Genomic DNA, 24,834 nt, shown 5'->3' on the forward strand with positions numbered 1-24,834 from the left:
TCAGTCTTCAGACATTGTTATATATTATAAGGCATCACTCTACCTCTTCAAAGTGCTGTTCAAACTTCAACAGTTCCAAATATTGCTCCATTTTCTGCTGGTGTTTCTCCCAAAATCCATCAAATGCACATTCCATCTCATGTAACTGTGCTAAAAGCCTGCAAAACACAAGGACCCATCAGGAATGACATCAAATGATGTAGATCGCTGTTATATGGAAATACTGTACATTATCTATGCTGTGGTCAGAGGTGTCCCAAAATGTGTTTCAACCGATAGTTGACTTTGTAAATTCCTATACATACATGCAATGGATGCAGAAGGACATGGCAAGCCAATTGATTCAGCCCCACTTCTAGCCCTGGTGTCAAAATAGCTCAAAGAATAAGCGGGTGAAAGGAATGGGGTTGAAGAATCAAACATGGACATATGCTGCAGTTCCATATTCATGAATGTTTTAGCATGCAGCTAGTGTGAAGGAGCCCTCAGTGTGCATAGTCTGGGCACAGGTTCCCTTTAATCACTGATAGCTTGCTAACTAAAACTTACTGCCAGGTGGTTTAATTCTCCAGCACCTGGCAAAACTGAAATATGGGTCCTGGATGGACTGATACTTTAAACGAAAAAAAAAAAACAATAAAAAAACCCCACTTCTTCTATCCCAACTTCTTCAACCAATTCAAATATAATCAAAACAATTCAACATTACAGTGTATATACTTCTATAAGACCCAAAGTCAATCCTATTAAATTGCATAACAACATTTATACTAATCATTTACCAACGTAGCATGTATTAACAAATTTAAATTAAAATCAAGAACTTGCAAAAAGTTCCTTTTATATATTGAGATTTTTATACTCTAATTGAAGTCTATATTTACAGACAGAATTTTTAAATCAAGCTCCTGATTAGTGGACAGGTTTCACGAAACGCGAAACGCGTAGAGCTTCCAGATGTGAAGGCAATATAATCTACTTATTTATTATGATATGAATTGTACCAATACATGTAATATATATATTTTCTATGTAATTTCTCTATTTATATATGTTTGTATTTTATCTTTAATCTTTTTATATATTTATGTCTATTATGAAATATGGAATAAATTACAAATTTGTGACTTTTTGAATCCTGTTATCTAGTAAGTGACATTCCTCATTTAAAGTCCCATGACCACTGTTCCTTTTTTGCATGTATAATATAGGGATGGAGGTTTGTCACTGTGTATACCTCAGATCATATCCTCTCTTTCTTTTCGAAATCAAGAACTTGATAAGATAGCAAATTAAACTGGGGACATAAAACACTAATATTAATAAAAACAGGTATTTGCAGACATTTTATCATGGGTATATTGGTTTTTATAGTAATATATGGACAAATTATTTATTTCACCTGTTCACGGTATCCCAGTCTCCAGGTTTTTCACAGACTTGCTGTCCGCTGACTAAACTTGTGCTTCGTCCTTCAAAACTGTTCAGTAATAACCCCCCTTCTCTCATTACAGATGTGATATCTTTCTACATGAACAGAAAACAAAGAGAAAGAGCGCTATACACAAATGCAGTAAAGACTGTAAGCACGCTCATGAGCAGGACCCTCCTATCTCACTTGTTTTGAATTGTATTGTAAGACCCCTTTCACATGAAGCGGCTTCCACTGTGATCAGCAGGGAATCTGTGAGCTGATACCCTATTGATTGGAGCAGAGCAGCAGGTGGATGACACAGTATCTGCAGAGTGGAGATGGGCAGAGCCCGCTCTGCTCTATGGGCAGCCAGTAGTAAGCAAACTCCATTGTCTATTTACACCCAGCTATCTCCGATCACTAATGGAGTCAGTTTACACCAGCCTGTCCATTGAAATGAATTAACCTTCTTATCCAGTCAGCCTCAAAAACTGACAAATGGACCTGATCAAAACGCCAGTCTGAAAGGGACCTAAGGTTCATTTACTCCTGGCCACCCTGGAGTGACAGGGTTATATATGCTGTTTGAGAGGTCAATAATTACTTCATAAACAGAATTAGGTATGGTCAATTGGATCAATAGAAAATATGTTACATCCATTCCTGAGTCTAACAACAAGAATGACACAACAATTACCTGGAATTTGATTGGATGATGTGGATTACTGCACTTTGCACATAAGTACTGCTATTGTGTGGCAAAAAGTAACTATATGCAGTACCCAGGGCATTTAGCCAAAGTGTTTTTAATTTTAATCAGTTTGATGCGGTCAGTTTACTGAAAGATAGTTGCTGATTGGCTGCTGCAGTTTGCTGAAAATTGCTCTGCCCATTAAAACAAAGATGCAATCCTTTAGTTCCGGTACTGGCCAAGTAGAAGAATAGCAAGGATGAGGCCTAGTATCAAGAAGCAAGTAGAGGTTGTCCTTAAATGTACAAGTTACAAAAAACTGCATACACAGGGAAAAAGTATTTAGTGATTCTTTTTTTATCCTCTGCCTTATAAATTTTCCAGGAACTGTGCTTCGTACAAAGTAAAGTGCTGTTCTTTCAAGTGTTGTAGTAATCTGTCTTCATAAAATCCAATTAAACATACCTTCAACTGGCAGTATTTTTCTGTGCGGTTTGCTAGAATGTGTTCAATTGAATATATATCGCCGGGTAATTCTGTCTCAGCCAATTCTGTACCGAAGGCCTGCAGCATCTGAGCAATTTCCTTCACTGTCAACGCAAAACCTTCAATGGCCTGTTTCAGGTTGTCAAGAAAAACAATAACATTCAAAACTGTTAAATAAATTTGTTGCAGACTTGTTTCTGAAAATAATAGGTAGGAACTGAGATACTGCGTGCATATAATGTATATACAGTATATAAAATACAAAATTTCAGGTGACATATTTTAGTCTAATGGGAATGCGGCTCACACATGATAATGCTCATAACATAGTTTATAATCAGCACAGGGACAATAAAAGAAATTCAACCAAATAAAAACAAGATGCCCTTCTAATACCAATACATGCAACCAATTAAAGGCTACTGTATCAAAAATATGGGAACTCCTTGGTGGATGCTGGAGACTAACACAACCTGTTTCTTATATCTTCTGGGATCTCAGATAGTAAAGTCCTTGGGTTTGAGTTTCCAGATTTGTATACCTGGTGCAAGTATTATAGTTGATAAGCCCACTATCTCTGATTTTTCATTTATTTAATCTGATGGAGAATGCAACTGAAGGACTGGGAATACAAAGACCTCTAAGGGCAGTGGTAATAAAACAATGAGCTATGGCAAAAAAACTTTCATATCTGGAGAGCCTAAGAGATATCAGAAGCCCAGAAGGTTACTTAAAAAACACCATCTGTAAATGTAATAAAAGGGGATGCTGAAGACTAAAGGCACTAGCATCTTCATATTCTACCTATTGTTCCTGTAATAGGAGATCAGCAGTCTCGGACCTAACAAAATATCTTCACCAATTCATCATGCTAACTGACTGCTCAGCTTACATAGAGCAACTGTAAGCAGTGCATCATAGAGTCTTTTTCATTGGTTAAGTCCTGTTCTTATCACTTAGCTGATGTTAATAATGTTTACCTTCTATACTTTGTTCTTATGTAATACGTATACACCTTTCAAAATTTGCTGTTTTATATTGTAGTGTAGTACCTGTACGAACTTTACATACTGTAAAAACTTTCAAAAATTGAATAAACATATTTTCAATAATAAAAAAAGGTTTTTTTTTTTTGTTTTTTTTTTTTTAACTCTTCCTTATACATATGGCTATTTCCTGACAATATTTAAAGATTTCTGTCAGCTTTCAATAAGATAAAAGAACACACTGAATGGTCCACGACAACACTCCCTGACACTTATGCTTTCAATTATTTGCTGGTTTTAAGCAGCCAATCAACTGAAAATACATTGCAAATAAAAACTTCCACAATTCCATTAAAAAAACATTTTTAATCATAATACACATCAATTTTGTTCAGTTGGTCACTTGAAAATGGGAAACAATCTAAACCTTGAGATACAAGATCACTATGGACTGTTTATTTTACACAATTGCTAATAGGAGCTTCATTCTCAGATGTATGGACACTTGGACAGCAATAAAGGTGCTCTCCTTTTTTTTTTTTTTTTCCTTTTCCTTTTTTTTTTTGTTGGTCAATATACTAATGCACAGGATTGGTACATTATTTATTTATTACAGGTACTTATATAGAGCCATCAATTTATGCAATGCATTTATACATTCACATGCCTTTCCATGTATTGATACATTACCCCAGATATCTACTAGTTTAGAAAGTCATAGAAATTTTATAAAGAGTAGGTAAAAATTAGAGGAAGTTGAGATAGACATATATATATATATATATATATATATATATATATATATATATATATATATACATACTGTATATAAGTATGTACATTATTGAAATTTTTTTTTGTATGTGGAAATATTTTAGGTTTTTTTCTTCCTTTTTACCTTTCTGTTCCCCTAACTAATATGAAAATATTCATACACATAGATTACATAAAAAAAGATCTCAAAATTGAATTTCCTTTAACATTTGATTTGGGAATTAATGTAATTTCCCCAATCTAAACCACATACACCATTAGAAATTCATTTGTTTGAGTAAAATCTTCCATCCTGTTGTTCAAATTTCTTGTCATGTGGAAAACGAACATCAATTTGACCCCACTATCGATTAGAAAATTGAACAAACGTTCCTAATATGAACATTTTTTCAACAAAATTCGACTAATGACCAGCTTTATTATATTCTGCTTTGACAATACCGCACTAGTTCAGTGATTTTTTTTTTGTGGAATTCTAATTTCTCCCCTCTTATAAATGTCACACATTTAAAAATAATTCAGAAAAAAATGAATGGAACTGTAAAAGGTCAAACACATAAATGCAAAGGGTCAAGTTTATCCCCAAACAAGCATTTTAAATAACGGTTTGATACACACAAGCATGAACATTGGCTGCTACCCTAACTAAATAAAACCAGTATTAGAACTAAGTGTTACACAGAGAATACCATATAAACAATAAAAAATTTTTATTTGCTATTTATATCAATGCTGTATAAAAATGCTTGCTTGTTAAAGATAGATGTTTGGGAATGAAGCAGTGAAAGCAGCGGATTTATTGCTTTTATCTTCCTTTCCCAAAATACATTGCTTACTGGTGGCCAGTGATTTAGAAAGTATTACAGCTTACTATCCAGGCTAACAGAATTTTAAAAATTTAGGTCATCAAAGCCAGCCCATATATTTCTCTCCTGAGAGGTTTACTTTAAAGACCTATTCACCTATGTGCTGTTGAAAGTGCATTTCAACATATGCTTCATGCTGCATTTTAACAATCAATAAAAAGGGAATTTCACTGCTGACAGTACACACGTCAAAAGTCGTTGGCATGCATTTGGATTGGTCTCTAGTTCTATAAATTCAAAACACATCAGGATAAAAAAATGCATATGGATAAAAAGGCCCTTAATAAAGATTATGTGAATGTATGTAAATTATTGCAAGAATTTCTATTTGTAGAATAATATTACTCTGCCTGTGCTTGTTTTTTGTACTTGAATTTTTGCATTTTTGGATTAAAAAAAAAAAAAAAAACAGCAATACTGTTCTGGGTCTGTAGAGGACATTGTACAATTCTGCTCTTGTGTGCCGATAACACCGAGTAGTCCTTACACACAATGCAGCCTCAAAGAGTATTGAACTTTTCCCCCACCAACTATTAACAAACTTCCCTAATTCTGTAAGAGCATTCTGCCGTTAGGATCAGTTATTTTTTACAACTCACTATAATAGACATAACAGAAGCATCTATCCTGATATCATGAAATTTTTGCAAATGTTTACCTGGGTCTTAAACATAGAGGTATTTGTCCTCATTCTTATTTTACTCAGCAACTTGGGATTCCACCCTCTGTTTAGATTACAACAGATTGAGCACTTTTTGTACTCCCTTCAGAAACTAAGAAACTTACACTAAGAACAGTTTTGAAAATACTGTAGATGTTTTCAAGAAACGATTCAGAAAGGTGGCATTTCAATACTATATAAGTTGTAAGTTACTGCATCTAGCAAGTTGCTCTATAAACTGGCATTGGAAAGGGACCTAGAAATAAAAATCAATAAAAGAAGATTGGAGGGCTTGGACCTCTCGAATATACACGTTTTTTTTTTTTTTGCTAGTTATAACGTTTTTTTTCTAGATGGTACTTAGTCTCCATACGTCTCCCTCAAATGTACCCCAGGTCTTCTACCCCTTGTTTCCAAGGATGTGGTCAGGTAGGAACCATACTACACATATGGTGGACCTGCCCCAAGAGCCTACGGTTTTGTTATGTTTGGTCACTATAGTGAATATGGCTAGGAACCCTGGATTCTATATACAGAGAATCTTCCTCCCCGATTGGAAGGGGTCTATCGATGGCAGCAGAGGCGGATTCTTGGACAGGTAATTCCTTTTCTTCATTTATTCCTCTCTTTCTCTGACAACATTGTCATTTTATGAGACCTTAGTATTGAGCCCAATTTTATGTGTCATCCTGAGGACATACTGTATATACAAACACCTTTTTTGGTGATGCATGAGCATATTTCTCTTCTAATGGCGCTTTTCCACTGCATGGAACCGTACCGGTTCGGCACGCTTTTGTGCTTTTCCACTGCGGTACCGCATGGTATAGGGTCGGAACGGTTCGGTACGGTACGGTATAGGTTTGCTTTTCCACTGCATGGAACCGAACGGTACGGTACGGCACGGCTCTGAAAAAACAGTACCTACTCGATTGTGGTTCCAACAGGTACCAAACTGGTACCATATCCCACAATTCTTTGCATGCAGTCACTACTGGCCACTGATTGGTCAGAGAATCACACCCACCCCGTTGTTATCCCACCCACTTAACTTTAGTACTACTTTAGTGGAAAAGCAAACCTATACCGTACCGTACCGAACCGTTCCGACACTATACCATGCGGTACCGCAGTGGAAAAGCAAACCGGGCCAAGCAGGGCCGAGTAGAGCCGAGCCGGTACTAGCCGGTACTTGCAGTGGAAAAGTGCCATAACAGATGTGGATACTATGATGATTGGTCACGGTAGTGACTCTCTCTTCATAGTCCAATACCATGCTTGTATTTGTGCTCACTTTTGTTCAAGCTCTTATCGGAATGTGATTCAGGGTATGTTATGCAGAATATCTTTGAGAGAATGTTAATGTCTGTTGAACGCTGTTCTTTTTGTACTAGTACACGGTCTTCTGTTCCACTTTTAGGCAATTTCCGTGGTATTTATATTGGCTTTATAAAACATTTTTTATGAAAAACCTAATTAATACTATTGAAAAATAAAATGTTTACCTGCCTGATGTACTTTAATATAATATAATTCTGATTGTTAGTTTTGCAGTCAATTTATGGAGACATACCGTTCGAAAGACAACCCAATCCCTATGTCGGTATTCAAGTGTGCCTCCGAATTCTGGTGTCAACTGCTTTTCATCTATGTAGTTTAATAAGTCAGATGCAGAACTAAGCATAACCACCTAAAGAAAGAGAATAGAAGGTTGACATACAATTTACAGGCTGGCACAGGCATAAGGACAAACCAAAGAGTATTTATAGCCAATCCTATCCATAGAAGATTTAAGCCTTACCACTGTTTCTTTAACCAACAGCTGAGCAGTTATTACTGTGCCAAGATAAACTTTCAAATTGTACCTGCTTAGTAGAAAGTGCCTTTTTAAACTATCACAAGCAAAGAAAATTTAAAAAAATACTCTACCGGGAGCTTGAGAATGAAGTCCTCTTGACTGAACCGGAATCCAATGTCAGTGAAGGTGCGCTGGAAAAATCCAGTTGGCCTTAAGACCAAAACTAGATGAAGGTTTCCAGGAAATGAATGCTTAAAAGAAAGAAATATATACAAAATATTCAAAATTACCAGTAAACATAAACAAGATAATTCATGGAAAGCTTTTTTGCAATGGGCTTGCACAAGATAACATTTAGAAAGCCAGTTTGAATAATTATCAAAAATTCAGTGAGGCAAGAAAAGCTTGCAGAACAATATTATACAAAAATCATTGTTTTGACCATTAGTAATATTGTTTCTTTTTAACAGTATAACAATCATACTGAAGGTAAATATATTTTTTCTGCATGCCAATCTAAATTGAGAAATAATGTGTGAGTATACATAGCAGGATTATAGGCAAAACTTTTTTTTTTCTTATTTTGGATAGAGTAAGGGAGGGTCGAAACCCTAGTTAGTTTATTTTTTGCCCTTTGTGTCCCGCTAGTGAGATTTCCCTTCACTTCCTGTCCCATAGCCATTTTTTCCTGTCCTAACATTTTTAAATATATTAAAAATGTATAGGTAAATTGCAATTGGGTTGGAAATATTAGGCCATTTTCATAAATATTCAATACCATAATTCAGACCGTCCTTCCATTGTGGAGACTCTCATAAATTAGTAGGGTTAGGACTGCAAGTAATACAGGGTGCCGTGAAGGGGCCTTGCAGCTTACGCATGCATTTGCAAGTGTGTGCTAACTAAACACCTGTTTTGAAGGCATACTGTTGGACAAGTTATTCGGTATGCAAGTAGACTGGTTGGTGAGTTGAGCTGGGAATTTCCTCTGTTTCTGTCTTTAATAATTCAGCCCGACCTAAGATAGGTCTGAGTTTGAAACATCCCGTTCTTTTATCTTTAACCACTTCTCGACCACCCGCTGCTTTTTTACTGTGGCTCTCCTGTGCAAACCGACGTAGGTCTACTTCGGTTGCGCGCGGGAAGCTAGGGAGCAAGAGAGAAGGACGGTCAGCTGTTGTAAACACAGTTGACCGTTCTTCTCCCTGCAATGACCATAGAGCCCCTGTGATCCTTCTATATAGGATCACATGTCTCTATGGTCATTTCAGAAGCCATGCCCCCCCCCCACAGTTAGAATCACTCCCCTAGGCTTACATTTAACCCCTTGATCACCTACAGTGTTAACCCCTTCCCTGCCAGTGTCATTATTACAGTAACAGTGCATATTTTTAGCACTGATTACTGTAGTAATGTCACTGGTACCCCCAAAAGTTTCAAAAATGTCAGTCAGGGGTCCGATCTGTCCACCGCAATGTTGCAGTCCCACAAAAAATTGCAGATCGCTGCCATTACAACATTGCAATTTTTTTTACCAAAAATATGTAGCAGAAAACAAATTGGCCTAAAATGTTAAAAAATTTTGATTTTTAATTTTTTTTTTTTTGAGAATGTCATATAGCAGAATAAGAAAAATATTGTTTTTTTTTTTTCCAAAATTTACGCTCTTTTTTTGTTTATAGCGCAAAAAATAAAAATTGCACAGGTGATCAAATACTACCAAAAGAAAGCTCTATTTGTGGGAAAAAAAGACATCAATTTTATTTGGGTACAGTGTCGCACGGCTGCGCAATTGTCCTTTAAAGTAACGCAGTGCCGAATCGCAAAATAGCGCCTGGTCATTAGGGGGCAAATCCTTCCGGTCCTAAAGTGGTTAATGACCCATTTCCACTATTGCATTTGTACAAATGCATGCATTTTTCATCTGTTTTGCTTGCCTGGCTTATAAAGCAAACATTCAAAATTTAATACAAGTCTGTAGTAAACTGAATGTGGAGTAGATTAACTCCCCAGTTTTCTTTTCTCCACCTCTTAGGTTTACCTTAATCTGCTGGCAGCACTAAACTGATATGTAAAAGAATTTACTAAACAATACTTTTTTTATAAGGGTACATGCACAGAGGTCTTCGAGTCTAGAGGACAAGGATGCCACAGTATTTAATATAGCTGGCCAGAGCTAAATATCGCATTGTATTTACTTCTGATGCCGGTATATGTGAGTACACTGAATGCATTTCATATATGTTTGAATGCCGTGACTTTGATTTTTTTTTTTTTATGTATAGCACTGCATTGCTTTGTTGATTTAAGTTATATGAACACATGTGGGAGTATTATATGGTGTGAGCAGCTTTTTTACGTAATTTTTTTGTTTTTAGTACTAACAAATAGAAAGGTTTATTGTTTTGTTTTACCTACTGCCACATATGTCCCTTGATGAGTAGAACTCATATGGAAGTAATGAAAGTGTTCAGTGAATCACTAAACCTTTATACAAGTGCTCTAATAGATTAAATACTTTATTTTACAAAGTAAATGTATAAAAACGAAAAATTAAAACATAATATTCTACTTCATTATTGTATTTCTTCTTAACTTGAGATATTAGATAACAAAAACTCACTGGAGAGTGCCAGGAGGAGTTTGTGGGAAAAGTGTCCAGCTGTTCTACGGTGGTGTGAGTTAATGTCCCCTTTACTGGAGAGTGCCTAGTGGATATTGGAAGAAGGCAACTGATGATCCTGTGACCATGTGAGTAACTAACCTTGGTGCTGAAATTTAGTGACTCTGTGCAGCCCTATTCTGGTTCATTGGAACTAGTCCTAGTCTCCTGCCAGCACTAGAGATTCTGTTGTTGGACATTCATTTGTGTGCTCTGCCCCCACCCCAAAGCACCTTGTTCTTGTGCCTGCAGTCCCAATGTTGATGGGGACAAGGGCTTCTTCCCGACAACCCTGGGTGGTGGTTGTAGGGGTCTGCGGGCAGGGGGCTTATCAGAATACAGTATAGACATCCCCTGTAACAAGGGGACCCCCGGATCCTGCCCTCCCATGTGAATGAGTATGGGGTTCATTGTACCCCTACCCATTCACCCCAAAAAAAAGGCAGTGTAGTATAAATAATGACAAGAGATGGTTTTGAGAAGTCCTTTATTAAAAATCTTCCTCTGATCTCCTGCCTCCGAACTTCTCCTTCTGGTCTTCTCCATTTGGTCTTCTCCCTCTGGTCTTCTCCCTCCGGTCTTCTCCGCTGCCAACCCGGGTAACCACACCCCACGACTATATATGAAGCCGCAAAGAGCGGAGCTGGCATAATCACGGGAGACATTGTTGGAGGAGGACCAGGTTGGCAGCGGAGAAGACCAGAGGGAGAAGACCAGAGGGAGAATATCGAGAAGATCAGAGGGAGAAGATCGGAGGGAGAAGACCCGAGGAAGAAAACCAGAGGGAGAAGACCAGAGGGAGAAGACCAGAGGGAGAAAACCAGGGGGAGTGGGCTTATCGGAATCTGGATGTCCCCTGTAACAAGGGGGCCCCCCAGATCCCGACCCCCATGTGAATGGGTATGGGGAACATTGTACACCTACCATACAACACTAAAAGGGCCTGCTATGGAACCTGGCAGGAACCCCACGCTGGCCTCTTTCCTTTTTGGCATTAAATTCCCCCTCAAGATCCTCAGAGTGCAAGTCACACCACAAGTCGGATAATCATGATCCAACTTTGATGCGACTTCTATTCAAATCAATGAGCTTAAAGCCATATCAAAGACAGCTCATATGCAACCATTGATTTTGAATGAGGCAGAAAAACGCTGCTAAAAGCGAACGAGGCTAAACGCGCATTAACGCCAATGGAAAAAGCTTCTAAAAGCATGTTTTTACAGCTGCTTTTTGCTAGGGTTGGTAGTTGCTCTGCAGCTCATTTTTTCTAACGCCCTGTGTGCATGAGGCCTTACAGTGCTGGGGGAAGGAGCACTGAAAGGGTATTTTTCACAAAAGTTTTGAAGCTCTGCTTTAAATGTTTTTGTCATGTGTTAATGCACATTGGGTCAAGGCAACACATTCACTTTAAGTGAGCTCTAATGACCACCGTACATTCAGATCTATGCATTGTGGTGAGCTAATTTTTCCATAAATTGGTGACCTGAGGGGAAAAATACTGTTTCCGCTTTGGGGTTTTTATTGGTGCATTCCGTTTACACCTCTTTTTGGCTGCCTGCCTAGGGGGAACACCTTACCTACCTCCAGGGGGACTCAACCCCCAGGATTTCCTCCTCTGCCCAAATGTAAAACAAGCTGGTGAATATAGGCAATAGGTTATTGTCTATGTTCGGTGTGCCAAACAAATATAATTTTTTTAAAATATATTAAAAAATTATATGTAAATTGCAATTGGGTTAAAAATATTACTCCATTTTCATAAATATTCAATACCATAATTCAGTCCTACCTAGGTCAGGTCTGAGTTTGAATCATCTAGTTTGTTTATCTCTAAGGGGCTATTTCCACTATTGCATTTGTACAAATGCATGCATTTTTCATCTGTTTTGCTTGCTGGGCTAATAAAGCAAACATACAAAATTGACTACAAGTCTGTAGTAAACTGAAGGTGGAGTAGATTAACTCCCCAGTTTTCTTTTCTCCATCTCTTAGGTTTACCTAAATCTGCAGGCAGCACTAAACTGATATGTAAAAGAATTTACAATACTTTATTTATATGGTTACGTGCACAAAGGTCTTCGAGTATAGAGGACAAGGAATTCACAGTATTTAATATAGCTGGCCAGAGCTAAATATCGCATTGTATTTACTTCTGATGCCGGTATATGTGAGTACACTGAATGCATTTCATATATATTTTATGTTTGAATGGCGTGACTTTGATTTTTTTTGTTTTATATATAGCACTGCATTGCTTTGTTGATTTAAGCTATATGAACACATGTGGGAGTGTTATATGGTGTGAGCAGCTTTTTTATGTAATTTTTTTGTTTTTAGTACTAACAAATAGAAAGGTTTATTGTTTGGTTTACCTACTCCCACTTACAGTATCTCACAACAGTGAGTATACACTTCACATTTTTGTAAATATTTTATTATATATTTCATGTGACAACACTGAAGAAGTGACACTTTTCTACAATGTAAAGTTGTGATTGTAAAGCTTGTATAACAGTGCAAATTTGCTGTCCCTCAAAATTACCCAACACACAGCCATTAATGTCTAAACCGCTGGCAACAAAAGTGAGTACACCCCCCAAGTTATAATGTCCAAATAGGGCCCAAAGTGTCAATATTTTGTGTGGCCACCATTATTTTCCAGCACTGCCTTAACCCTCTTGGGCATGGAGTTCACCAGAGCTTCACATGTTGCCACTAGAGTCCTCTTCCACCCCTTTATGAGGACATCACTGAGTTGGTGGATGTTAGAGACTTTGCGCTCCTCCACCTTCCGTTTGAGGATGCCCTACAGATGCTCAATAGGGTTTAGGTCTGGAGACATGCTTGGACAGTCCATCACCTTTACCCTTGGCTTCTTTAGCAAGGTAGTGGTCATCTTGGGGGTGTGTTCGGGGTAGTTATCATTTTGCAATACTGCCCTGTGGCCCAGTCTCCTAAGTAGTGGTGTATTTAGGTTTTGTGCTGCCCTAGGCCTGACTAAACTTGAACACCCCCTAATTTAAATATGACTCACCCCTTCCTGTAAAGGCCACACCCCTTCCTGTTTATGACCCACCCTGTCATCTGTAAACCACAGACCATAACCACAGTCTATCAGTGTCCATCAGCATAGCTTCATCAGTTCCCATATGTTTAGCCTCATCAGTGCCGCCTCTTTACTGCCCGTTAGTGCAGCATATCAGGTTGGGCCTCATCAGTGGTCACCAGTGCAGCCTTATCAATGCCCATTAGTACAGCCTTATGTCATGGGTTTAGTAAGATTACTCTTTTAAGATAGTTGGACTTGTGTTTGCTGCCACTAATTGTAATTATAGGATTATTTCACTTATTTGTATAATAAATAGGAAGTCCATAGTCATTATACAAATAATGAAATATTTTTTTGCTGCCCCCCTGCAAAGTGCCGCCCTAGGCCTGGGAAGGGATCATGCTCTGCTTCAGTATGTCACAGTACATATGGTTCCTTCAATGAACTGTAGCTCCCCAGTGCCGGCAGCACTTATGCAGACCCACACCATGACACTCCCACCACCATGCTTAACTGTAGGCAAGACACACTTGTCTTTGTAATCCACCCACTGCCTGCCGCCGACACACGCTTGACACCATCTGAATCAAATAAGTTTATCTTGGTCTCATCAGACCACAGGACATGGCTCCAGTAATCCATGTCCTTAGTCTGCTTGTCTTCATTAAACTGTTTGCGGGTTTTCTTGTGCATCATCTTTAGGAGAGGCTTCCTTTTGGGACGACAGCCAGTGCAGATCAATTTGATGCAGTGTGGGGCGTATGGTCTGAGCACTGACAGGCTGACCCCCCCCCCCCCCACCCCTTCGACCTCTGCAGCAATGCTGGCAGCACTCGTACGTCTATATCCCAAAGACATCCTCTGGATATGATGCTGAGCATGTGCCCTCAACTTCTTTGGTCGACCATGGCGAGGCCTGTTCTGAGTGGAACCTGTCCTGTTAAACCGTTGTATGGTCTTGGCCACCGTGCTGCAGCTCAGTTTCAGGGTCTTGGCAATCTTCCTATAGCCTAGGCCATCTTTATGTAGAGCAACAATTATTTTTTTTCAGATCTTTAGAGAGTTCTTTGCCATCAGGTGTTATGTTGAACTTCCAGTGACCAGTGTGAGAGAGTGAGAGAGATAACACCAAATCTAACACACTTGCTCCCCATTCACACCTGAGACCTTGTAACACTAATGAGTCACATGACACCGGGGAGGGAAAATGGCTAATTGGGCCCAATTTGGACATTTTCACTTAGGGGAATACTCACTTTTGTTGCCTGCGGTTTAGACAATGGCTGTGTGTTGAGTTATTTTGGGGTGACAGCTAATTTGCACTGTTATACAAGCTGTACACTCACTACTTTACATTGTAGCAAAGTGTCATTTCCTAAGTGTTGTCACATGAAAAGATATAATAAAATATTTTCAAAAATGTGAGGAGTGTACTCACTTTTGTGAGATACTGTATGTCCTATGATGAGTGGAACTCATATGGGATTAATGAAAGTGTTCAGTGAATCACTACACCTTCATACAAGTGCTCTAATAGGTTAAATACATTATTTTACAAAGTAAAAGTATAAAAACCAAAAACAAAAACATAATATTCTACTTCATTATTATATTTCTTTCCATAACTTGAGATATTAGATAAAAAAACATTAGTTTTTACTCATGTGAATGTAGAACCTTCCTAGAGTATTGCAGGTTGTTACTTAAATTTAGTTAGCTCCACTGTAATCAGTGGAGCAGGGGTTGATTATTTAGGCCTGCTCAGTGTATACAGGCTGTTGCTCTGATTACTGTCCCCTGTATTCTAGAGAATTCTAGAAGCCCAGTGGGAACAAGAACAGAGCAAACAGCCTGAATATTTATGGAAATCTCCAGCCAATCACTGGGGAGGTGTGGCCAGAAGGTGGTGGAAGAGCTCAAAAATAGTCTGGGCCTTTCCTGCTGGAGGAGACCCCTGTACAGGGGCTCTGCCCATTGGGCATGGATTTCTGAAGGTGCCCTCTAGAAGACATTGATGTTCCAGCTGAGGCTTCAGCAGTTTGGGTTTGACAAAACTCACTGGAGAGTGCCAGGAGGAGTTTGTGGGAAAAGTGTCCAGCTGTTCAATGGCGGTGTGAGTTCATGTCCCCCTCACTGGAACGTACCTAGTGGATATTGGAAGGAGGCAACTGATGATCCTGTGACCATGTGAGTAACTGACCTTGGTGCTGGAAGTTAGTGACTCTGTGCCGCTTTATTCTGGTTCTTTGGAACAAGTCCTAGTCTCCTGCCAGCACTAGAGATTCTGTTGGGCATTCTTTTGTGTGGCTTAGCAAGCTAGAGAAATGTTAAGTTCTTCAGTTCTGGGATATCCAATGCTCCCTCAACCCATTTATGTTCCAATAAATCCAAATAAGACACCCTGAGACTGTTCCTTTGAGCCAATGAAAGTGTAAAGAAAATACTATGTGCCTGGCTGTGTGTGTAAAAACTGGAGGAATAAGACAAAGTTCATCCTCCATTGGGGGTACACTACATAAAGGATGTTTTAAGAGTCTATGTATGAAGAAGAACCTCTAGCGGGTTTTAAAGCCTTGGTGCCCAACCTGCTTCCCTTTGGCAGTTATTGTGTGGTCCTTGGAGTCCCTGCAGATAATAGCCTGTGTTTACCTTTCCTTTATTTATTTCACACTGTCTTACTTTTTTCTCTGCTGTGCATTCCCTTTATCTTTTTTATGTTATAATGGATCTTGCTGATAGAAAAATCAAATGTGCACATGTAATTTTTAAGGGTACTGCAGGGAGCACATGATTTGTAAAAGGACTCCTGTAATCTCATGTATTGTGTCTCCTGAAGCACATCCCCAGTCACTAACTACTCCTATAGCTTGTTCCTAGTCTCTGACCATCTCCTGGCTTATGTCTGTAGTCTCTGACGATGTCTTGCTGAATGTCTACCGTCTCTGACCACATCTTGTTGCATGTCTGCATTCTCTGACAGATTTCTGTACCACTATTTTAACTGAATATTATGCAAGACCCTTTGGTAAATTCAGGGGCTGCATTTGAGGTCCAGTAAATCACAAAAGTTTTCCCACCACTGTTTTAAGGGGTTGTAAGAACTTTTCTTATTACAAATATGCAACTAGGGGACAATCTGTGTCAAGAAGTATGAAAAGAAACAAAACAATGTTTAGTATTTTATCCAAGACCTACAGACACACTTGGAGAGAAAAATGTCCTTTGTTAGCCAGAGGAGGTGCAGGAAATAAACCCTGAGAAAGGAAGTCATGCCTCTTGATTCTGTCTGGATGTCAGTGGAATCTTAAATTCTTCTTCCATTGTACCTCCTCACAACAAATGACGGTGCTTTCTGAAAATTCAGGTACTGGTTGGAAACAGGTACACAAATTTGTGTCTCAATTTGGGGCAAGTACCGACATTTGTATGGTCACTCCATCCACTGTACAGGTGGGCTCCCGCCCCGTTGCTGCAGTGGTCACACAGAGAGCACAGCACAGGATTTTTGAAGATGGACGGGTGGAGCCTGATGGGGATTCAGAGACACTACTTTCCCATCCAGTCTGTCTCCCTTGTGATTGACAGCAGGTAGTAGCCAGAATCATAGCCAATAAACAGCATAATATTTTCTATAGAATCCACCCACTACCTGCTGTCAATCACAAGAGGACAGTGAACCTGATGGGGAACTAGGAACTAGGCCCACACATGCATCAATTTGCCAGAGGGGGAGCCAATCAGCAAGTTCAGTGGACACGATTTCCGCCAGCCATCCGCGATCGCTCCTCATGGAGACAGAACAGCGGTCTGCCGTGTTCTGTTAGAGATGAACACAGGGATCCTTTGTTCCTCCTATTTAGGTAGAAACATAGAAACATAGAATGTGTCGGCAGATAAGAACCATTTGGCCCATCTAGTCTGCCCAATATATCTGAATCCTATGAATAGTCCCTGGCCCTATCTTATATGAAGGATAGCCTTATGCCTATCCCATGCATGCTTAAACTCCTTCACTGTATTTGCAGCTACCACTTCTGCAGGAAGGTTATTCCATGCATCCACTACTCTCTCAGTAAAGTAATACTTCCTCATATTACTTTTAAACATTTGCCCCTCTAGTTTAAAACGATGTCCTCTTGTGGTAGTTTTTCTTCTTTTAAATATGCTCTCCTCCTTTACCGAGTTGATTCCCTTTATGTATTTAAAAGTTTCTATCATATCCCCTCTGTCTCTTCTTTCTTCCAAGCTATACATGTTAAGGTCCTTTAACCTTTCCTGGTAAGTTTTTTCCTGCAATCCATGTACTAGTTTAGTAGCTCTTCTCTGAACTCTCTCTAGAGTATCTATATCCTTCTGGAGATATGGCCTCCAGTACTGCGCACAATACTCCAAGTGAGGTCTCACCAGTGTTCTGTACAGCGGCATAAGCACTTCTCTCTTTCTACTGCTTATACCTCTCCCTATACATCCAAGCATTCTGATGGCATTTCGTGCTGCTCTATTACATTGTCCTCCCACCTTTAAGTCTTCTGAAATAATTACTCCTAAATCCCTTTCCTCAGATACTGAGGTCAGGACTGTGTCAAATATTCTATATTCTGCCCTTGGGTTTTTACGTCCCAGGTGCATTATCTTGCACTTATCCACATTAAATTTCAGTTGCCAGAGTTCTGACCATTCTTCTAGTTTTCCTAAATCCTTTTCCATTTGGCGTTTCCCTCCAGGAACATCAACCCTGTTACATATCTTTGTGTCATCAGCAAAAAGACAAACCTTACCATCGAGGCCTTTTGCAATATCACTTATGAAGATATTAAACAAAATTGGTCCCAGTACAGATCCCTGAGGTACCCCACTGGTAACATGACCTTGTTCTGAATGTTCTCCATTGACTACAACCCTCTGTTGTCTGTCACTCAGCCACTGCCTAATCCACTCAACAATATGGGAGTCCATGCTCAATGACTGTAGTTTATTGATAAGTCTTCTATGTGGGACAGTGTCAAAAGCCTTACTAAAATCTAGATATGCAATGTCTACTGCACCTCCACCGTCTATTATTTTTGTCACCCAGTCAAAAAAATCTATAAGATTTGTTTGACATGATCTCCCTGAAGTAAACCCATGTTGTTTTTCATCTTGCAATCCATGGGATTTAAGATGTTCCACAATTCTATCCTTTAATAGGGTTTCCATTAATTTGCCTACTATTGATGTCAGACTCACTGGTCTATAGTTGCTTGATTCCTCCCTACTACCTTTCTTGTGAATGGGCACGACATTTGCCAATTTCCAATCTTCCGGGACGACTCCTGTTACTAATGATTGGTTAAATAAATCTGTTAATGGTTTTGCCAGCTCACCACTAAGCTCTTTTAATAATTTTGGGTGTATCTCATCAGGACCCTGTGACTTATTTGTCTTCACTTTAGACAGCAATCTTAGAACGTCTTCCTCTGTAAAGACACATGCATCAAACGATTCATTAGTCATCCTTTCAAGTGGAGGTCCTTTTCCTTCTTTTTCTTCTGTAAAAACTGAACAGAAGTATTCATTAAGGCAGTCGGCTAGCCCTTTATTCTCTTCTACATACCTTCCGTCCTTTGTTTTTCATTTAGTTATTCCTTGTTTTAATTTCCTTTTTTCATTTATATATCTGAAGAATGTCTTATCTCCCTTTTTCATAGACTGAGCTAGTTTTTCTTCTGCCTGCGCTTTAGAAGTTCTTATAACTTGCTTGGCCTCTTTCTGCCTAATCTTGTAGATTTCCTTATCTTCATTGCTCTGGGTTTTTTTATAATTACAAAATGTTAGCTTTTTATTTTTAATGATTTGGGCCACTTCTGCTGAGTACCACAGTGGTCTCTTCCTTTTTTTGCTTTTACTGACAAGTCTAATGCAATTTTCTGTTGCCTTCAATAATGCACCTTTTAAGTAGTCTCATTTCTCCTGGACTCCATGTAATCCGTTCCAGTCTGATAAGGACTCATTTATGACTAATTTCATTTTTGAAAAGTCTGTACACAGGTCTTTGTGTTTATCCAGTGAGTACAACCCCCACACAGTTAGAAAGCACTCCCTAGGAGCACACTTAACCTTTTGATCGTCCCTGGTGTTACCTTCCCTGCCAGTGTCATTAGTACAGTAACAGTGCATATTTTTAGCACTGATTACTGTATTAGTGTCACTGGTCCCCTCAAAAGTGTTATTTAGGTATCCGATCTGTCTTCTGCAATGTCGCAGTCCCGCTAAAAATCGCTGATCGCCGCTATTACCAGTAAGAAAATAAATATATAGAAATTACATAAATCTATTTCCTAGTTTGTAGACGCGATAACTTTTGTGCAAACCAATCAATATACACTTATTTGGATTTTTTTTACCAAAAACATGTGGCAGAATACATACAGTGCCTTGCGAAAGTATTCGGCCCCCTTGAACTTTGTGACCTTTTGCAACATTTCAGGCTTCAAACATAAAGATATAAAACTGTAATTTTTTTGTGAAGAATCAACAACAAGTGGGACACAATCATGAAGTGGAACGAAATTTATTGGGTATTTCAAACTTTGTTAACAAATAAAAAACTGAAAAATTGGGCGTGCAAAATTATTCAGCCCCTTTACTTTCAGTGCAGCAAACTCTCTCCAGAAGTTCAGTGAGGATCTCTGAATGATCAAATGTTGACCTAAATGACTAATGATGATAAATAGAATCCACCTGTGTGTAATCAAGTCTCCGTATAAATGCATCTGCACTGTGATACTCTCAGAGGTCCGTTTAAAGCGCAGAGAGCATCATGAAGAACAAGGAACACACCAGGCACGTCCGAGATACTGTTGTGGAGAAGTTTAAAGCTGGATTTGGATACAAAAAGATTTCCCAAGCTTTAAACATCCCAAGAAGCACTGTGCAAGCGATAATATTGAAATGGAAGGAGTATCAGACCACTGCAAATCTACGAAGACCTGGCCGTCCCTCTAAACTTTCAGCTCATACAAGGGGAAGACTGATCAGAGATGCAGCCAAGAGGCCCATGATCACTCTGGATAAACTGCAGAGATCTACAGCTGAGGTGGGAGACTCTGACCATAGGACAACAATCAGTCGTATACTGCACAAATCTGGCCTTTATGGAAGAGTGGCAAGAAGAAAGCCATTTCTTAAAGATATCCATAAAAAGTGTCGTTTAAAGTTTGCCACAAGCCACCTGGGAGACACACCAAACATGTGGAAGAAGGTGCTCTGGTCAGATGAAACCAAATCAAACTTTTTGGCAACAATGCAAAACGTTATGTTTGGCGTAAAAGCAACACAGCTCATCACCCTGAACACACCATCTCCACTGTCAAACATGGTGGTGGCAGCATCATGGTTTGGGCCTGCTTTTCTTCAGCAGGGACAGGGAAGATGGTTAAAATTGATGGGAAGATGGATGGAGCCAGATACAGGACCATTCTGGAAGAAAACTTGATGGAGTCTGCAAAAGACCTGAGACTACGACAGAGATTTGTCTTCCAACAAGACAATGATCCAAAACATAAAGCAAAATCTACAATGGAATGGTTCACAAATAAACATATCCAGGTGTTAGAATGGCCAAGTCAAAGTCCAGACCTGAATCCAATCGAGAATCTGTGGAAAGAACTGAAAACTGCTGTTCATAAACGCTCTCCATCCAACCTCACTGAGCTCGAACTGTTTTGCAAGGAGGAATGGGCAAAAATGTCAGTCTCTCGATGAGCAAAACTGATAGAGACATACCCCAAGCGACTTACAGCAGTAATCGCAGCAAAAGGTGGCGCTACAAAGTATTAACTTAAGGGGGCTGAATAATTTTGCACACCCAATTTTTCAGTTTTTTATTTGTTAACCTCCCTGGCGGTATGATTCTGTCAGGAATTCTGTACCAAAAGCGGTACAATTTTTTTTCATGGAAATTTGGCGTTATGTATTATAGGCCTACAATTCTTAGTAATTACTGACTTAAACCTGACCAAAACAAGACTCTAGTAGACATCCCAGATGTGATAAATTTGAAACACAAACGAATGAATTATAATCGAATCAATAATATAATATATAATAAAATTATATTATTGATTAGATTATAATTCATGTGTTATATATATGTGTGTGTGTGTATATATATATATATATATATATATATATATATATATATATATATATATACACACATAACGCATGAATTATAATCGAATCAATAATATAATTTTATATATATATATATATATATATATATATATATATATACACACACACACACATATATATATATATATATATATATATATCAGTAAAAACGTTAAGGAAGGCGCCTAGCTCTTTCTAAAGATATTAAAACCTGCTGCCCCTTTAATTGTTTGAAACAATAAATAGATATAAAAATGGGTAAAGAGGCGCTGGTGATCTTTTAGCTGGATATAAATCTTAGTTGGTTACGTATAAAAATCATATATAAAAAAATATATATAGACAATATAGTATATGAGATACGTGCATAAAAAATATACTTATTAAGGTGCTTATTAATATTAATAATTTATGTCCCAAATTTTTAATAGTGTATAAATTATATAAATACGGTATTGGTATTTTAGGTGTAACAAACAAAAAAAAATTTTTTTGTGCTTATAGTGCATAAACTTAATTAAAGTGCAAATGCTGACCTTGATTTACCAATAAATTATTACGTATTATAAAAGTGCTTAATATCTCCACCAATAAGTTATATTCACATATAATAAATAGAAAAAATTAATAGTGCTCAAAAATTTGTGAAAAAAGTCTCTATGTTTCTGGATTTTTCATGCAACCAAATTGTGCGTTTTTTGTGATCTTTAATTCTTTCTTTAAAAAGTGCTCCAAGTGCTGGGGTGTGTCACACGTGGCCTCTTACCAGCTTTCCACAGGTCACAAGGACCTCCAGCGCATGTGATCCCTTTAAATTGGGTGGATCAAACCTCTCCTCGGTACTTTGTATATCCTGCTCCTACGTTACTCGAGGTGGACAATATAGTCCATACATATAAAGATAGGAAAAAAGCTCTTTGTTGTGCCCTCCTGGCACTGGGCAATTAAGCAGTATGGGTCACGGGTGTTGGGAAGATATCCTCAGGGGATCTGCAGCTCCCTCATGTATCTCTCTCCCTGTTCCGTTTATGCCGATCGGCTTGCGTCCCAGCCACTGCCTCGAATGCCTCTGTTAGTTCCGGGTATAGCATTAACCACAATGCATTTCGCTCATTGTGCGTCATCAGGCCGCCTGATGACGCACAATGAGCGAAATGCATTGTGGTTAATGCTATACCCGGAACTAACAGAGGCATTCGAGGCAGTGGCTGGGACGCAAGCCGATCGGCATAAACGGAACAGGGAGAGAGATACATGAGGGAGCTGCAGATCCCCTGAGGATATCTTCCCAACACCCGTGACCCATACTGCTTAATTGCCCAGTGCCAGGAGGGCACAACAAAGAGCTTTTTTCCTATCTTTATATGTATGGACTATATTGTCCACCTCGAGTAACGTAGGAGCAGGATATACAAAGTACCGAGGAGAGGTTTGATCCACCCAATTTAAAGGGATCACATGCGCTGGAGGTCCTTGTGACCTGTGGAAAGCTGGTAAGAGGCCACGTGTGACACACCCCAGCACTTGGAGCACTTTTTAAAGAAAGAATTAAAGATCACAAAAAACGCACAATTTGGTTGCATGAAAAATCCAGAAACATAGAGACTTTTTTCACAAATTTTTGAGCACTATTAATTTTTTCTATTTATTATATGTGAATATAACTTATTGGTGGAGATATTAAGCACTTTTATAATACGTAATAATTTATTGGTAAATCAAGGTCAGCATTTGCACTTTAATTAAGTTTACGCACTATAAGCACAAAAAAATTTTTTTTTTGTTTGTTACACCTAAAATACCAATACCGTATTTATATAATTTATACACTATTAAAAATTTGGGACATAAATTATTAATATTAATAAGCACCTTAATAAGTATATTTTTTATGCACGTATCTCATATACTATATTGTCTATATATATTTTTTTATATATGATTTTTATACGTAACCAACTAAGATTTATATCCAGCTAAAAGATCACCAGCGCCTCTTTACCCATTTTTATATATATATATATATATATGTATATATATATATATATATATATATATATATATATATATATATATGTATATATATATATATATATATATATATATATGCATATATATATATATGCATATATATATATATGCATATATATATAATATAAAATGTGTTTGTGTTTTGTGCAAAGTTTTTTTTTTTTTTTTGAATTTCCCTCCCTAGTTCCGCTCCCATGCAGCATTGCTGCTGCAGGGAACGGAACTAGGAAGTCCTCCTACCGACAGACGAGCGGCGGAGATCTCGGCTGGCGGTCACAGCAATGAGAGCTCATCGCTGGATCGCCAGGATAAGGTAAGACACTCCGCTGCGCTGTCTGCATAGCTCTGCCCATTCACCCCGAGCGTGACTCGGGGATACCGATAATAGCAGGAAATTCCTACCCCAAGTCACGCTCGGGTTTACCGCTAGTGTGGTTAAAAAAGTTTGAAATATACAATAAATTTTGTTCCACTTCATGATTGTGTCACACTTGTTGTTGATTCTTCACAAAAAATTACAGTTTTATATCTTTATGTTGGAAGCCTGATATGTGGAAAAAGGTTGCAAAGTTCAAGGGGGCCGAATACTTTCGCAAGGCACTGTATACCAGTCCTCAAAAGGACTTTTGTGGACCTATTACCGAGCGATTTGTGTCACTGACAGTCTGTCCCTGCTCCCCACAGCAACCTCTCCCTACACTGACAAAAGACAGAATATAGACCAAACAATAGTACACCTATACCAGTCCATTAAAGGACTTTTGTGGACCTATTACCGAGCGATTTGTGTCACTGACAGCCTGTCCCTGATCCCCACAGCAACCTCTTCCTACACTGACAAAAGACAGAATATAGACCAAACAATAGTACACCTATACCAGTCCTTTAAAGGACTTTTGTGGACCTATTACCGAGCAATTTGTGTCACTGACAGTCTGCCCCTGCTCCACACAGCAACCTCTCCCTACACTGACAAAAGCACCTATACCAGTATTTAAAAGGACTTTTGTGGACCTATTTGCTAGCGATTTGTGTCACTGACAATCTGTCCCTGCTCCACACAGCAAACCTCTCCCTACACTGACAAAAGGCAGAATGTAAAATGGCAGGCAGATCAGGTGTATTTATAAGGTAGGGGGTATGTCCATGTGCTGAAATGTCTCAATTGGCTGTCCTATACCACCTGATGGATGTGTCATGGGTCAAGTTCTTCACAATGTAAAATAATATGGCGACCATGAACATCGCCATATGTTCGCATG

General features: G+C 38.6%; 1 protein-coding gene across 3 annotated transcripts in view; it reads right to left on the bottom strand.

Annotated features, from left to right (window-relative positions):
• The window catches only part of MCF2 (MCF.2 cell line derived transforming sequence), a 225,212-nt gene that overhangs the window by 85,232 nt on the left and 115,146 nt on the right, over window positions 1–24,834 (bottom strand). For all 3 annotated transcript variants that reach the window (XM_082262980.1, XM_082262979.1, XM_082262981.1), the window contains 5 exons: window positions 7,808–7,927; window positions 7,452–7,568; window positions 2,571–2,720; window positions 1,403–1,527; window positions 44–158 (listed from right to left, as the gene is read on the bottom strand). In XM_082262980.1, the coding sequence (XP_082119106.1) occupies window positions 44–158; window positions 1,403–1,527; window positions 2,571–2,720; window positions 7,452–7,568; window positions 7,808–7,927 (627 nt within the window). The remainder of the gene's footprint in view (window positions 1–43; window positions 159–1,402; window positions 1,528–2,570; window positions 2,721–7,451; window positions 7,569–7,807; window positions 7,928–24,834) is intronic.

The sequence above is a fragment of the Pelophylax lessonae genome (assembly GCF_965119305.1).
Source record: "Pelophylax lessonae genome assembly, chromosome: 7".
Lineage (NCBI taxonomy): Eukaryota > Metazoa > Chordata > Amphibia > Anura > Ranidae > Pelophylax > Pelophylax lessonae.